General features: G+C 52.2%; 1 protein-coding gene across 2 annotated transcripts; it reads left to right on the top strand.

The window, feature by feature from the left end:
- The first annotated feature begins 707 nt into the window (after positions 1-707).
- Positions 708-15,936, top strand: LOC119965439 (transmembrane O-methyltransferase homolog). 2 transcript variants are annotated; one of them, XM_038796222.1, is made up of 4 exons: positions 708-780; positions 5,094-5,361; positions 14,316-14,512; positions 15,064-15,935. In XM_038796222.1, the coding sequence occupies exons 2-4, from the start codon at positions 5,100-5,102 to the stop codon at positions 15,376-15,378; spliced, it is 774 nt and encodes a 257-aa protein (XP_038652150.1). In that variant the 5' UTR covers positions 708-780; positions 5,094-5,099; the 3' UTR covers positions 15,379-15,935. The 2 variants fall into 2 exon arrangements, with proteins under 2 accessions (XP_038652150.1, XP_038652149.1); XM_038796221.1 differs by lacking the exon at positions 708-780 and adding an exon at positions 3,264-3,857 and having other exon boundaries at positions 15,064-15,936.
- The last annotated feature ends 321 nt before the right edge of the window (positions 15,937-16,257 follow it).

Below are 16,257 nucleotides of genomic sequence, written 5' to 3'. Positions count from 1 at the left end.
TTGCTGCAGTGCAGGAAGCCATTCGGCCCATCGAGCCTGCACGGACCCTCTGAAGGAGCACTCTACCTAGGCCCACTCCCCTGTCCTAACCCTGTAACCCCTCCTAACCTTTGGACACTAAGGGCAATTTTGCTTGGCCAATCCACCTAACCTGCACATCTTTGGATTGTGGGAGGAAACCGGAGCACCTGGAGGAAACCCACACAGACACGAGGAGAACGTGCAAAGTCCACCCTGGCGCTGTGAGGCCGTAGTGCTAACTACTGCGCCACCCTATGGAATGGTGTTAATGTGTGGAATTCCAGCCAGTGGAATCAAGGGGGCATAGTCGATAAACGTTATACCCTCTTTCCTAACTGCCGCCAACTCGAATTTACTTATCACTCCTGGATCAGTTCCCAGTGCTTCGCAATTTAAAAATGCTCTTCCTGCTTTTCACATCCCTGCCCATTCTAACCAGTAACCGCTCATACTATCATTACACTTGGGAAGTATGATGCAACTTCATCCGAACACCTCAGGGTGTTAGAGCATACAGTGCAGAAGGAGGCCAATCGGCCCATCAAATCTGCACCAACTCACTTAAGCCCTCACCTTCCCCCTATCCTGGGGAATCGAACCTGGGACCCTGGCGCTGTGAAGCCACAGTGCAAAGGTTTGAACTTGACGATGCTTCCGGATGGAATTCAGTCACGTTGCTCGGTCCTTCCGTCGGAAGTTTGCAGCAACGTGCCTTTCACCTCATCAGCAGCTCCAAGAGTTACTGGAACCCGGGGTTTGGTAAGGGATTTTTTTTCCACTTCCTGCTTGCTCAGAGTGTTACAGAAATGGGCAGCTTCTCCAAGCCGGGTCCAGCCACATCGACATTTCCCCACCCAGCAAAGGGTTCCGAAAAATTGGAATTACCTTGGGGCCCAGGTGGCTTTGTTCCCGGAACCAAAACGAACTTTATATCATTAGCGTAGGAAATAGCAAACGTTTCATTAGAGACTGCGGCTGTATCGGTGTTTATTGTAGAGGGAGGGCGGCGCTTGGTCCAAAGGCTGCGCCGGGCCTCGAGTGAGCGGCGGAAAGCCACAGAAAGGATGAGTTGGGGGTTTCACCGGCGGCGGGAATGGCGGACTCCACATCCCAGAGTGCAGCGCGGGCGTGAATCCGGCCTATACAAAGCGCCGCGCATGCGCCCGCCTCCCATTCACCAGCCGTTTTCACCCCGCCCCCAATGGCTGCAGCAGGTCACAGAGCCAGAGCTACCCTGCACCTGCCTCCTGCAGCCTCACAGTCCGGCTGGCACAGTGGTCAGCACTGCTGCCTCACCGCGACCCAGGGTCCCCGGTTCGATTCCGACCTCGGGTCACTGTGCGGAATCTGCACGTTCTCCCCGTGTCTACGTGGGTTTCCTCCAGGTTAGGTGACTTGGACATGATCAATTGCCCCTTAGTGTTAGATGGGGTTACGGGTAAAGGGTGTGGGCCCGGGGTGCTCTTTCAGAGGGTCGGTGCAGACTCGAAGGGCCGAATGGCCTCCTTCTGCACTGTCGGGATTCGGTGGTTCTTCTGAATCAATGGCATCCCAGTTGGATACTGGGAAGACCCAGGGAGTACAATGACTCCTGACCTGTCAGAGACCTCAATTTTCAAATTACCCTCCATGTTCTCAGGCCTCTAAATCTTTATCACCCCCCTCCTGTCCTACAGCCTTCTGAGGTCTCAACACTCTGCCAGTTGTGGCCTCTTGTCCGTCCCCCGATTTTAATCACTGCATCATTGGAGGCTGTACGTTTGTAATTCATGTAGGAAGTACAGATTATTACATTTATCTGCTGCAGTAAGGGTTAAACACCTGGGTTTCTGTGTATGACCGCTGCAGTGTTTTTAAAAATCCTGGTTTGAAAGGCAGCTAGGCTTGAAATGGATGTGCAATTAAAGCATCATAAAAGTAAGATCATAGAATATCTACAGTGCAGAAGGAAGCCATTTGGCCCATCGAATCTGCAGCGACCCTTCTTCAAAAGCACACTCTACCCATGCCCACTCACCCTCCAACCCCACCCTATCCCCGTAACCCCATAATCTAACCTGCACATCCCTGGACACAAAGGGGCAATTTAGCATGGCCAATCCACCTAACCTGCACAACACTCGAGCCATGGATACAGTTTGCTGAAGTTGGGGTGATGGAGTTTTGTTTGTATCAAGAGGGCTCCCTGGAGAGTAGACAATTAGTGACATTGTGTTCTGTTTAGTGAGCTGATGTTGTTAATGGGAGGAGCCAGGGTCTGAAGCGGTTTCTGGAATTTGAGTTCTGTTTAGATCTGTCTGTTGACAAACTACCAGTTTCCGGGAAAAACAGTTCAGTCCTGCGGCCAGACCAGACTAGCAGCTGTTTCCAAGACAGTGAGTTAAAACCTTGTCTGTGAACAGGACAGGAACAGTGTCTCGGGCTGGCAATTTAACCAGTAGCTTGAGACAGGCAAGAATGTACAGCTGGTTCTTAATGGATCTCTCTTTCTCAAATTTGTTTATCCAAGACATCTGTTTACAGCAAGTATTACTGAGTCTGCAAACTGTATTTAAAAGTGGATTTCGACCTGAGATGGGTTTTGTTTGAGTGGAAATAAAGATAGCAGTTCAGTGCTCTCAGCTCAAATATTTAAGCATTGTTTAACTGGGACGGCATGGTAGCACAGTGGTTAGCACTGTTGCTTCACAACGCCAGGGACCCAGGTTCGATTCCCGGTTTGGGTCACAGTCTGTGAGGAGTTTGCACGTTCTCCCCGTGTCTGCGTGGGTTTACCCCGAGTGCTCCGGAGTCCAAACACGTGCAGGTTAGGTTGATTGGCTGTGATAAATTGCCCTTGGTGTCCAAAAATGTTAGGTGGGGTTACTGATTTACGGGGATTGGGTGATGGTCTGGGCTTAGGTAGGAGGCTCTTTCCAAGGGCAGCTGCAGACTCGATGGGCCGAATAGGGCTGGTTTAACACTCGGAGCTGGTTTAGCACTGTGGGCTAAATAGCTGGCTTGGAAAGAAGGCCAGCAGCGCGGGTTCAATTCCCGTACCAGCCTCCCCGAACAGGCAGCAGAATGTGGCGACCAGGGGCTTTTCACAGTAACTTCATTTGAAGCCTACTTGTGACAATAAGCGATTTTCATTTCATTTCATTTTCATGGTCACCTTCTGCATTGTAAATTCTATGATTAATTGAAAGCTATTTGCTTTTATCATAAAGTTAGTAATACTGTGTAAGTAATGAAGTTTGTTGTATATACCATACCTCTATTTGTGCATAAAATCATTCCCAGAGCGAATTATCCTTTCCTCATAGACGTCTGGTGTTAGAGTAAGGAATTAGTGGAAATAACCTCAATGAGAGCCAGACCAGTCAGCAGTAAAATCTGGAAACATTTTTTCACACACAAACATTGTGGAAATCTGGAACTTTCTCACCCACAAAGGTTGTGAATGCTAGGGAACAGTTTGAACATTCAAGGCTGAAGTTAATTAATTTTAATTGGGTTAATATATCGAGAAATATGGGTCGCAGGTGATAATGAATTCAAGATACAGATCTGTCACAATCCAATTGTATGACTGAATGTGCTGAAAGGGTCTTTTTCCATTTTCCGGCTCTTGTTAGTGACTGAGTGGGTTATGGGGGTGGATGGGAACGACACATCTGACTGTGACTGGCTGCCAGCTGCACCTGACACTGCTTTGAGGAGAATTCTCGGTGGTGACAAGCAAGCCAATTCAATCGGCTTCCAAATCCCGAGCATCCCAAATCACAAACAGAGCTCCTGGTCAGTTTAAGAGCAACGGTGAGAAGATTCCTGTTAACACACAGTCATCGTCCATGGTAAGGACCTGACGTAACTCTTCATTTTATGCCATTTGCATTTATCTAGGTTCCCCTGTGTTTCAGGAATGTTTCTTGTGTCCTCTAGTCCAGTGCTTCTCAAAGTGTGGTACGCGTACCGGTGCCGGTACGCGAGCCATCGTCTGCCGGTACTTGGAGTGCTTCCAGAAAAGAAACAGACAGTAATCCTGGATTGGCTTGTTTCGCTCACCGGTCTCTGGCACATTGAAAAAAAAAACTGCCAGTACGCCACATCAGATAGTTTGAGATGCACCGCTCTAGTCTATACTACAGTGAAGACAGTGACAAAGTATTTATTTATTTTTTAAATGTATTTTATTACAGACATGTATCAAAACAGGTTACAGCGAGTAAACACCCCGGGAAACATACTTCCCAACAATCAACTATACAGTCTGTACAGAGTTTTCCCCTTTTACACCCCTCCCCCGCGACGAACAGCCCCTCAAACACGGTAACAAACATCCACCACCTTTCCTCAAATCCCCCTGAAGAGCCCCTTAACTCAGACTTTATCTTCTCTAACCGCAGGAAGTCGTACAGGTCACCCAACCAAACCGCTACCCCCGGTGGCGATGCCAACCGCCACTCCAGCAAAATTTGCCGCCGTGCAATTAGAGAGGCGAAGGCCAAGACATCGGCCTTCCTCCTCTCCATGAGCTCCGGCTTCTCTGAAACCCCAAATATGAAATTAAATGAAATGAAAATCGCTTATTGTCACGAGTAGGCTTCAATTAAGTTATTGTGAAAAGCCCCTAGTCGCCACATTCCGGCGCCTGATCGGGGAGGCTGTTACGGGAATCGAACCGTGCTGCTGGCCTGCTTGGTCTGCTTTCAAATCCACCTAACCTGCACATCTTTGGACTGTGGGAGGAAACCGGAGCACCCGGAGGAAACCCACGCTGACACAGGGAGAACGTGCAGACATCGCACAGGCAGTGACCCAGATCTGGAATCAAACCCGGGTCCCTGGTGTGTGAAGCAACAGTGCTAACCATTGCTACTGTGCGGTACATGCATCAGGAATGAATGTCAGGCAGGAGTTTGTGCTTGAATCCCTGGAGTTGGTCTTAAACTTTCTGACCCAGGTGCTAGAGCGATCTACTCTCAGAGCAACAACTGTTCCATTGGTAGAAAATTAATTGAGTAGCAATTACCTCAGGATGTTGAGTTTCCTGTGAGATCAATAACACTTTTACATTGTGTTACTATCAGCTGAAGATGTGGCTTCCCTTTCTGGCTGCAGTCTTACTGCCAGTCTGCACAGCCCTGGCGACTCGCTATCACCGCCGGTTTATCCGCTTCTACCATCAGCGTTTCCTGAGCTGGTTGAGGACTCGGCTGACCGGAATTTCACGGGAAGAACGAGCGTTCCGTTATGTTCTGACAAACTCGACACACGGGAAGGCCGAGAGTGTACTGAGCACGTTGGATGAGTGGTGCTGCAGATTCGAGTGTGTGACCAACACTGGCCCTGAGAAAGGTAGGCCGAGACTCAACAAACTATCCTCATCCGGCACCTCAAAATCCCTCCATCTGAGAAATGTTCAGCCTGTTATCATGTCTGTGCTAGCTCTTTACCAGACCTTTCCAAAACAAATCTCACTGTCCCACTCTCCCCAATAACTTCTCATCAATCCCAAAACCAGCCCCACTCTCCCCACATCCCTGTATCAATCCCATAACAATTCCCACTGCCCCACTCTTTCCCCATGTCCCTGTGTCAAACCCAAAACAAATCCCAACGGCTAACTCTCCCCATATCCCTCTATAACTCGCTAGACAATCCCACTGCCCAACTCTCTCCCCATATCCCTGTATCAATCCTCCAACTAACCCCACAGCCCCACTCTCCCCATATACCCGTATCAATCCTCCAACTAATCCCACAGGCCCACTCTCTCCCCATATCCCCGTATCAATCCTCCAACTAACCCCACAGCCCCACTCCATCCCCATATCCCCGCATCAACCCTCCAACTAACCCCACAGGCCCACTCTCTCCCCATATCCCCGTATCAATCCTCCAACTAATCCCACAGGCCCACTCTCTCCCCATATCCCCGTATCAATCCTCCAACTAACCCCACAGCCCCACTCTCCCCATATCCCTGTATCAATCCTCCAACTAACCCCACAGCCCCACTCTCCCCATATCCCCGTATCAATCCTCCAACTAATCCCACAGGCCCACTCTCTCCCCATATCCCCGTATCAATCCTCCAATTAATCCCATAGGCCCACTCTCTCCCCATATCCCCGTATCAATCCTCCAACTAACCCCACAGGCCCACTCTCTCCCCATATCCCTGTATCAATCCTCCAACTAATCCCACAGTCCCACTCTATCCCCATTACCCTGTATCAATCCACCAACTAATCCCACAGGCCCACTCTCCCCATATCCCTGTATCAATCCGCTAACTAACCCCACTGGCCCACTCTCCCCATATCCCCGTATCAATTCTCCAACTAACCCCACAGCCACACTCTCCCCATATCCCCGTATCAATCCTCCAACTAACCCCACAGCCACACTCTCCCCATATCCCCGTATCAATCCTCCAACTAACCCCACAGCCCCACTCTCCCCATATCCCCGTATCAATCCTCCAACTAACCCCACAGCCCCACTCTCTCCCCATATCCCCGTATCAATCCACCAACTAATCCCACAGCCCCAGTCTCTCCCCATATCCCCGTATCAATCCTCCAACTAACCCCACAGGCCCACTCTATCCCCATGGCCCCGTATCAATCCACCAACTAATCCCACAGGCCCACTCTCTCCCGATATCCCCATATCAATCCACCAACTAATCTCACAGCCCCACTCTCTCCCCATATCCTTGTATCAATCCTCCAACTAATCCCACATGCCCACTCTCCCAATATCCCCGTTTCAATCCACCAACTAATCCCACAGGCCCACTCTCTCCCAATATCCCCATATCAATCCTCCAACTAATCCCACAGGCCCACTCTATCCCCATATCCCCGTATCAATCCTCCAACTAATCCCACTGCCCCACTCTCTCCCCATATCCCTGTATCAATCCACCAACTAATCCCACAGGCCCACTCTCCCCATATCCCTGTATCAATCCGCTAACTAACCCCACTGGCCCACTCTCCCCATATCCCCGTATCAATTCTCCAACTAACCCCACAGCCACACTCTCCCCATATCCCCGTATCAATCCTCCAACTAACCCCACAGCCACACTCTCCCCATATCCCCGTATCAATCCTCCAACTAACCCCACAGCCCCACTCTCCCCATATCCCCGTATCAATCCTCCAACTAACCCCACAGCCCCACTCTCTCCCCATATCCCCGTATCAATCCACCAACTAATCCCACAGCCCCAGTCTCTCCCCATATCCCCATATCAATCCTCCAACTAACCCCACAGCCCCACTCTCCCCATATCCCCGTATCAATCCTCCAACTAACCCCACAGCCCCACTCTATCCCCATGGCCCCGTATCAATCCACCAACTAATCCCACAGGCCCACTCTCTCCCGATATCCCCATATCAATCCACCAACTAATCTCACAGCCCCACTCTCTCCCCATATCCTTGTATCAATCCTCCAACTAATCCCACATGCCCACTCTCCCAATATCCCCGTTTCAATCCACCAACTAATCCCACAGGCCCACTCTCTCCCAATATCCCCATATCAATCCTCCAACTAATCCCACAGGCCCACTCTATCCCCATATCCCCGTATCAATCCTCCAACTAATCCCACTGCCCCACTCTATCCCCATTGCCCCGTATCAATCCTCCAACTACTCCCACAGCCCCATTCTCTCCCCATATCCCCGTATCAATCCTCCAACTAATCCCACAGCCCAATTCTATCACCATATCCCCGTATCAATCCTCCAACTAACCCCACAGGCCCACTCTCTCCCCATATCCCCGTATCAATCCTCCAACTAATCCCACATGCCCACTCTCCCCATATCTCTGTATCAATCCTCCAACTAATCCCACACGCCCACTCTCTCCCCATATCCCTGTATCAATCCTCCAACTAATCCCACATGCCCACTCTCCCCAATTCCCTGTATCAATCCTCCAACTAACCCCACTGCCCCATTCTCTCCCCGTATCAATCCACCAAATAATCCCACAGCCCCGCTCTCTCCCCATATCCCTGTATCAATCCTCCAACTAATCCCACTGCCCCACTCTCTCCCCATATCAATCCTTCAACTAATCCCACTGCCCCACTCTATCCCTATATCCCCAGATCAATCCACCAACTAACCGCACAGCCCCACTCTATCCCCATTGCCCCGTATCAATCCACCAACTAATCCCACAGCCCCACTCTCTCCCAATATCCCTGTATCAATCCTCCAACTAATCCCACAGGCCCACTCTCTCCCCATATCCCCGTATCAATCCTCCAACAACTCCCACTGCCCCACTCTATCCTCATATCCCCGTATCAATCCTCCAACTAACCCCACAGGCCCACTCTCTCCCCATATCCCCGTATCAATCCTCCAACTAATCCCACAAGCCCACTCTCTCCCCATATCCCCGTATCGATCCTCCAACTAATCCCACAGGCCCACTCTCTCCCCATATCCCCGTATCAATCCTCCAACTAATCCCACAGGCCCAGGCCCACTCTCCCCATATCCCCGTATCAATCCTCCAACTAATCCCACTCTCCCCATATCCCCGTATCAATCCTCCAACTAATCCCACAGCCCCACTCTCTCCCCATATCCCCGTATCAATCCTCCAACTAATCCCACAGGCCCACTCTCCCCATATCCCTGTATCAATCCTCCAACTAACCCCACAGCCCCACTCTCTCCCCATATCCCCGCATCAACCCTCCAACTAACCCCACAGCCCCACTCTCCCCATATCCCCGTATCAATTCTCCAACTAATCCCACAGGCCCACTCTCTCCCCATATCCCCGTATCAATCCTCCAACTAATCCCACAGGCCCACTCTCCCCATATCCCCGTATCAATCCTCCAACTAACCCCACAGGCCCACTCTCTCCCCATATCCTTGTATCAATCCTCTAACTAATACCACAGGCCCAGTCTCCCCATATCCCCGTATCAATCCTCCAACTAATCCCACAGCCCCACTCTCTCCCCATATCGCCGTATCAATCCTCCAACTAATCCCACAGCCCCACTCTATCCCCATTGCCCCGTATCAATCCTCCAACTAATCCCACAGCCCACTCTCTCCCCATATCCTTGTATCAATCCACCAGCTAATCCCACAGGCCCACTCTCTCCCCATATCCCCGTATCAATCCTCCAACTAATCCCACAGGCCCACTCTATCCCCGTATCAATCCTCCAACTAATCCCACAGGTCCACTCTATCCCCATATCCCCGTATCAATCCTCCAACTAATCCCACAGGCCCACTCTCTCCCCATATCCCCGTATCAATCCTCCAACTAACCCCACAGGCCCACTCTCTCCCCATATCCCCGTATCAATCCTCTAACTAACCCCACAGCCCACTCTCTCCCCATATCCCCGTATCAATCCTCTAACTAACCCCACAGCCCACTCTATCCCCATATCCCCGTATCAATCCTCCAACTAATCCCACAGGCCCACTCTCTCCCCATATCCCTGTATCAATCCTCCAACTAACCCCACAGGCCCACTCTCTCCCCATATCCCTGTATCAATCCACCAACTAATCCCACAGCCCCACTCTCTCCCCATATCCCCACATCAATCCTCCAACTAACCCCACAGCCCCACTCTCTCCCCATATCCCCACATCAATCCTCCAACTAACCCCACAGCCCCACTCTCTCCCCATATCCCTGTATCAATCCTCCAACTAACCCCACAGCCCCACTCTCTCCCCATATCCCCGTATCAATCCTCCAACTAACCCCACAGCCCCACTCTCCCCATATCCCCGTATCAATCCTCCAACTAATCCCACAGGCCCACTCTATCCCCATATCCCCGTATCAATCCTCCAACTAACCCCACAGGCCCACTCTCTCCCCATATCCCCGTATCAATCCTCCAACTAACCCCACAGGCCCAGTCTCTCCCCATACCCCTGTATCAATCCACCAGCTAATCCCACAGCCCACTCTCTCCCCATATCCCCGTATCAATCCTCCAACTAATCCCACAGGCCCACTCTCTCCCCATATCCCCGTATCAATCCTCTAACTAATACCACAGGCCCACTCTCTCCCCATATCCCCGTATCAATCCTCCAACTAATCCCACAGCCCCACTCTCTCCCCATATCCCCACATCAATCCTCCAACTAATCCCACAGGCCCACTCTCTCCCCATATCCCTGTATCAATCCACCAACTAATCCCACAGGCCCACTCTATCCCCATATCACTGTATCAATCCTCCAACTAATCCCACAGGCCCACTCTATCCCCATATCCCAGTATCAATCCACCAACTAATCCCACAGGCCCACTCTATCCCCATATCCCTGTATCAATCCACCAACTAATCCCACAGGCCCACTCTATCCCCATATCCCTGTATCAATCCACCAACTAATCCCACAGGCCCACTCTATCCCCATATCCCTGTATCAATCCACCAACTAATCCCACAGGCCCACTCTATCCCCATATCCCCGTATCAATCCTCCAACTAATCCCACAGCCCCACTCTCTCCCCATATCCTTGTATCAATCCACCAACTAACCCCACTGCCCCACTCTCTCCCCATATCCCTGTGTCAATCCTCCAACTAACCCCACAGCCCACTCTCTCCCCATATCCCCGTATCAATCCTCCAACTAACCCCACAGCCCACTCTCTCCCCATATCCCCGTATCAATCCTCCAACTAACCCCACAGCCCACTCTCCCCCCATATCCCTGTATCAATCCACCAACTAACCCCACAGGCCCAGTCTCTCCCCATATCCCCACATCAATCCTCCAACTAACCCCACAGGCTCACTCTCTCTCCATATCCCTGTATCAATCCACCAACTAATCCCACAGCCCCACTCTCTCCCCATATCCTTGTATCAATCCACCAACTAATCCCACAGGCCCACTCTCCCCATATCCTTGTATCAATCCTCCAAATAATCCCACAGCCCCACTCTCTCCCCACGTCCCTGTGTCAAACCCAAAACAGATCCCAATGCCCAACTCTCCCCATATCCCTCCAGAACTTGCTAAACAAACCCACTGCCCCACTCTCTCCCCGTATCAATCCTCCAACTAATCCCATAGCCTTCTATTGATCCCATACGAATCCCACATGCTAGTTCGCTTCCCCACAACACCTTCAAAACTCTTGACATCGGCCATCTTGAAGGACAAAGGCAGCAGATACCTGGGAGCTCCACCACCTGAAGGTCCTCCTCCAAGTCATGCATAATCCAGAATTGGAAATATATCGCCGTTCCTTCCCTGTCGCCGGGTTGAAATCTTGGTACTTCCTCCCTAACAGCACTGTGGATGTACCTACACCTCGGACAGCAGCAGTTCAAGAAGGGTCTCACCATCAAGGGCAACTAGGGATGGGCAATGGGATGGGCAATGAACATCGTCCCAGCCAGCGACAATCACATCCTGTGAATGAATTTTTTAAATCTTCCTGTCTCTCAGATTTAATATATTTTCCCACACTGCCCCTGGGGGCTGGTTCAGTTTAGTTGGAGTGACAGCTCGTTTGGGACGCCGAGCGATACCAATAGCGTGGGTTCAAATCCCGTATCGGTTGAAGTTATTCATGAAGGTTCCGCCTTCTCATCCTTGCCCCTCGCCTGAGGTATGGTGACCCTCAGGTTAAACCACCACCTGTCAGCTCTCCCCCTCAAAGGGAAAAGCAGCTTATGGTCATCTGGGACTATGGGGACTTTATTTTATTTTGGTCACTGTTATAATGTCGGTAACAGAGCACCCAATTTGTCCACAGCAAGCTCTCACAAACACCAATGTAATAATAATTGAGGAATACAGATTGACACAGGACTTCTTCATGTAATGGTCATGTGATTTTTGCAATCCATGTAGGAGGGCAGATGTGGTTTTAGTTAATTGCCTCATCTGGAGGTCAGCACCTCCTACAGTGCAGCACTCCCTCAGTACTGACCCTCTGACAGTGCAGCACTCCCTCAGTACTGACCCTCTGACAGTGCAGCACTCCCTCAGTACTGACCCTCTGACAGTGCAGCACTCCCTCAGTACTGACCCTCTGACAGTGCGGCACTCCCTCAGTACTGACCCTCTGACAGTGCAGCACTCCCTCAGTTCCGCCCCTCCTACAATGCAGCACGCCCTCAGTACTACCCCTCTGGCAGTGCAGCACTCCCTCAGTACTGACCCTCTGACAGTGCAGCACTCCCTCAGTACTGATCCTCTGACAGTGCAGCACTCCCTCAGTCCTGCCCCTCTGACAGTCCAGCGCTCCCTCAGTACTGACCCTCTGACAGTGCAGCACTCCCTCAGTACTGACCCTCTGACAGTGCGGCACTCCCTCAGACTGACCCTCTGACAGTGCGGCACTCCCTCGGTGCTGACCCTCTGACAGTGCAGCACTCCCTCAGTGCTGACCGTCTGACAGTGTAGCACTCCCTCAGTACTGACCCTCTGACAGTGCAGCACTCCCTCAGTGCTGACCCTCTGACAGTGCAGCACTCCCTCAGTACTGACCCTCAAACAGTGCAGCACTCCCTCAGTACTGACCCTCAGTGCAGCACTCCCTCAGTACTGACCCTCTGACAGTGCAGCGCTCCCTCAGTACTGACCCTCTGACAGTGCGGCACTCCCTCAGACTGACCCTCTGATAGTGCGGCACTCCCTCAGACTGACCCTCTGACAGTGCGGCACTCCCTCAGTACTGCCCCTCTGACAGTGCGGCACTCCCTCAGACTGACCCTCTGACAGTGCAGCACTCCCTCAGTGCTGACCCTCTGACAGCGCGGCACTCCCTCAGACTGACCCTCTGACAGTGCAGCACTCCCTCAGTCCTGCCCCTCTGACAGTCCAGCGCTCCCTCAGTACTGACCCTCTGACAGTGCAGCACTCCCTCAGACTGACCCTCTGACAGTGCGGCACTCCCTCAGTGCTGACCCTCTGACAGTGCGGCACTCCCTCAGTGCTGACCCTCTGACAGTGCAGCACTCCCTCAGTGCTGACCGTCTGACAGTGCGGCACTCCCTCAGTGCTCACCCTCTGACAGTGCAGCACTCCCTCAGTGCTGGCCGTCTGACAGTGTAGCACTCCCTCAGTACTGACCCTCTGACAGTGCAGCACTCCCTCAGTACTGACCCTCTGACAGTGCAGCACTCCGTCAGCACTGACCCTCTGACAGTGCAGCACTCCCTCAGTACTGACCCTTTGACAGTGCAGCGCTCCCTCAGTACTGACCCTCTGACAGTGCAGCACTCCCTCAGTACTGACCCTCTGACAGTGCAGCGCTCCCTCAATACTGACCCTCTGACAGTTCAGCGCTCCCTCAGTACTGACCTTCTGACAGTGCGGCACTCCCTCAGACTGACCCTCTGACAGTGCGGCACTCCCTCAGTACTGCCCCTCTGACAGTGCAGCACTCCCTCAGTACTGACCCTCAAACAGTGCAGCACTCCCTCAGTACTGACCCTCAGTGCAGCACTCCCTCAGTACTGACCCTCTGACAGTGCAGCACTCCCTCAGTACTGATCCTCTGACAGTGCGGCACTCCCTCAGTGCTGACCCTCTGACAGTGCGGCACTCCCTCAGTGCTGACCCTCTGACAGTGCAGCACTCCCTCAGTGCTGACTGTCTGACAGTGTAGCACTCCCTCAGTACTGACCCTCTGACAGTGTAGCACTCCCTCAGTACTGACCCTCTGACAGTGCAGCACTCCCTCAGTACTGACCCTCTGACAGTGCAGCACTCCCTCAGTACTGACCCTCTGACAGTGCAGCATTCCCTCAGTACTGACCCTCTGACAGTGCAGCACTCCCTCAGTACTGACCCTCTGACAGTGCAGCACTCCCTCAGTACTGACCCTCTGACAGTGCAGCACTCCCTCAGTACTGCCCCTCTGACAGTGCTGCACTCCCTCAGTACTGACCCTCTGACAGTGCAGCACTCCCTCAGTACTGACCCTCTGACAGTGTAGCACTCCCTCAGTACTGACCCTCTGACAGTGCAGCACTCCCTCAGTACTGACCCTCTGACAGTGCAGCACTCCCTCAGTACTGGCACTGAGAGTGTCAGACCGGATATTCTGCTTCAGTCTCCAGATAAGGACCTGAACCCGTAACGGTTTGGCTCTGTAAAGACAGTCACTCACTGAAAGAGGGGAGTGGGATGGAGTAGATTTTTCAAAAGGCCAACAAATGGATGATGGGCCAAATGGCCTCCTTCGGGCTGTATGATTCTTGAAAACCTATCACAGACTGTTGTGTGTATCTGTGGATTGTCTTCCAGGTCAGATCCTCAGCTCGGTGGTACAGCGTGTGGCCCCGGTCAGCATTCTCCAGCTAGGAACATGCTGTGGTTACTCAGCGATTTGCATCACTCGGCTGCTCACCCCCGGGGCAAAGCTGTACACCTTGGAACAAGATCCCAAAACTGCTGACGTGGCCGAGGAAATGATGCTGGTGGCTGGACTCAAACACACACAGGTAACCAGGGTCATCACTGTGACCTCTGCTCCATCGCTGTGCGGGGCACCCCATCCCACTGTTTTCCTGAAGAGGCACATCACAGAAGGCCACCCCCACCCTGATCAGCCGCGCACCCCTGCATCGGAGCGGCTCGATCACTGCCCCGGCCGCCCAAAAGGCCCCCCCCCTCCCCCCCTCCGCGGTGCACGATTCCCCCCGCCCGAGTCCGCAGCCACCATGCGAGAGTCCTGCCCCCCCCGCCCCCCGCCCCCGTCGCCGCTCCAAACGTGATTTCGATGCGGGGCTGTGAAGAACACAGCCCGCCATGTCTGACATTGAAGCACTCTCTCAGCACTGCATTAGAACGTCAGATTGGATTTTATGCTTTGGTCAGTGGATGGCCTCGAACCCCATGATCTTTTGACTACTTTGACCGTGTACGTGTTTCTCATCAACTGAAACACTTGCCCACCTCCTGTCCAGTGTGTCCCTCTGGTGAAGCCCCCTGTAATCCTAAACAAACAGGGCTCCTTGTGCATTCAGTTCTGACTTGTCTCTTATCTCCCCAGTTCCAGGTGATCACTGGGCCTGCACCAGAGGCCATCCCTCGATTCAAGCCGCTGCTCGGAGTGGAGACGTTTGACTTTGTGTTCCTGAGCCACGGGCAGGGTGCAGACCACCTGAGGGATCTCCGTCTGCTGGAGGACGAAAGGCTGCTGTGCAAAGGTTCAGTGATCCTGGCCAACAGCGTCACCCACCCGGGGGCTGCCGCCTTCCTCCTCTCGGTCCGCCGTGACCCACGCTATCTCACCTCATTCCACCCCTGCTCAGCTCCTTATGAAAAGGACATCCCGGATGGAATGGAAGAGCTAGTGATACTATAGGAAGGCTGGAGGGTGAAACTGGGCAATACCTCATGTCCCTTTCTGGTGTAGGGAGTACAGGTGTTTTTATTAAGTAGGTTACTTCCCAGGAACAGCCATCATTGGTTAGGCTGAAATCACAGACAGAGACCCCCCCCAGCCCATCAACGTTTGGGGACTTGTACAGGCCCATGTCCCATCATCGGGTGGACATTGCCGACAAACACATTCCTGGGAGAGCTGTTTGGGGTTCCCTAAACAGCCAACAACCAAATTGCTGTTTCCCTTGGACAAGACGAATTCTGTACTGATCAAGTTTGTACCCATGGTGCCAGCCTGAAATGACCCAATCTCCTAAATCTCCAAATAATATTGCTCAAACAGTTTAAATTCTTGTGTTGTAGCTATTCAAATGGAGATCCACCTCAGTACTAATGCATTAATAGAGAACCAATATTGGGACGGCACGGTAGCAGAGAGGTTAGCACAGTTGCGTCACAGCTCCAGGGTCCCAGATTTGATTCTCGGTTTGGGTCACTGTCTGTGCGGAGTCTGCACGTTCTCCCCGTGTCTGCATGGGTTTCCTCCGGGTGCTCCAGTTTCCTCCCACAGTCCAAAGATGTGCAGGTTAGGTGGATTGGCCATGATAAATTGTCCCTTAGTGTCCAAACGATTAGGCAGGGTTCCTGGGTTGCAGGGATAGGGTGGAGGTGTTGTCTTTTTATTTTCAAATTTAGAGTACCCAATTAATTTTTTCCAATTAAGGGACAATTTAGCGTGGCCAATCCACCTACCCTGCACATCTTTGTGTTGAGGGCGAAACCCACTCTAACACGGGGAGACTGTGCAAACTCCACATGGACAGTGACCCAGAGCCGGGATCGAACCTGGGACCTCAGT

The sequence above is a fragment of the Scyliorhinus canicula genome, chromosome 4, assembly GCF_902713615.1.
Source record: "Scyliorhinus canicula chromosome 4, sScyCan1.1, whole genome shotgun sequence".
In the NCBI taxonomy this organism is placed as follows: domain Eukaryota; kingdom Metazoa; phylum Chordata; class Chondrichthyes; order Carcharhiniformes; family Scyliorhinidae; genus Scyliorhinus; species Scyliorhinus canicula.
The sequence above is the reverse complement of the archived record's forward strand: the minus strand, read 5'-3'. Positions and strand labels throughout refer to the sequence as shown.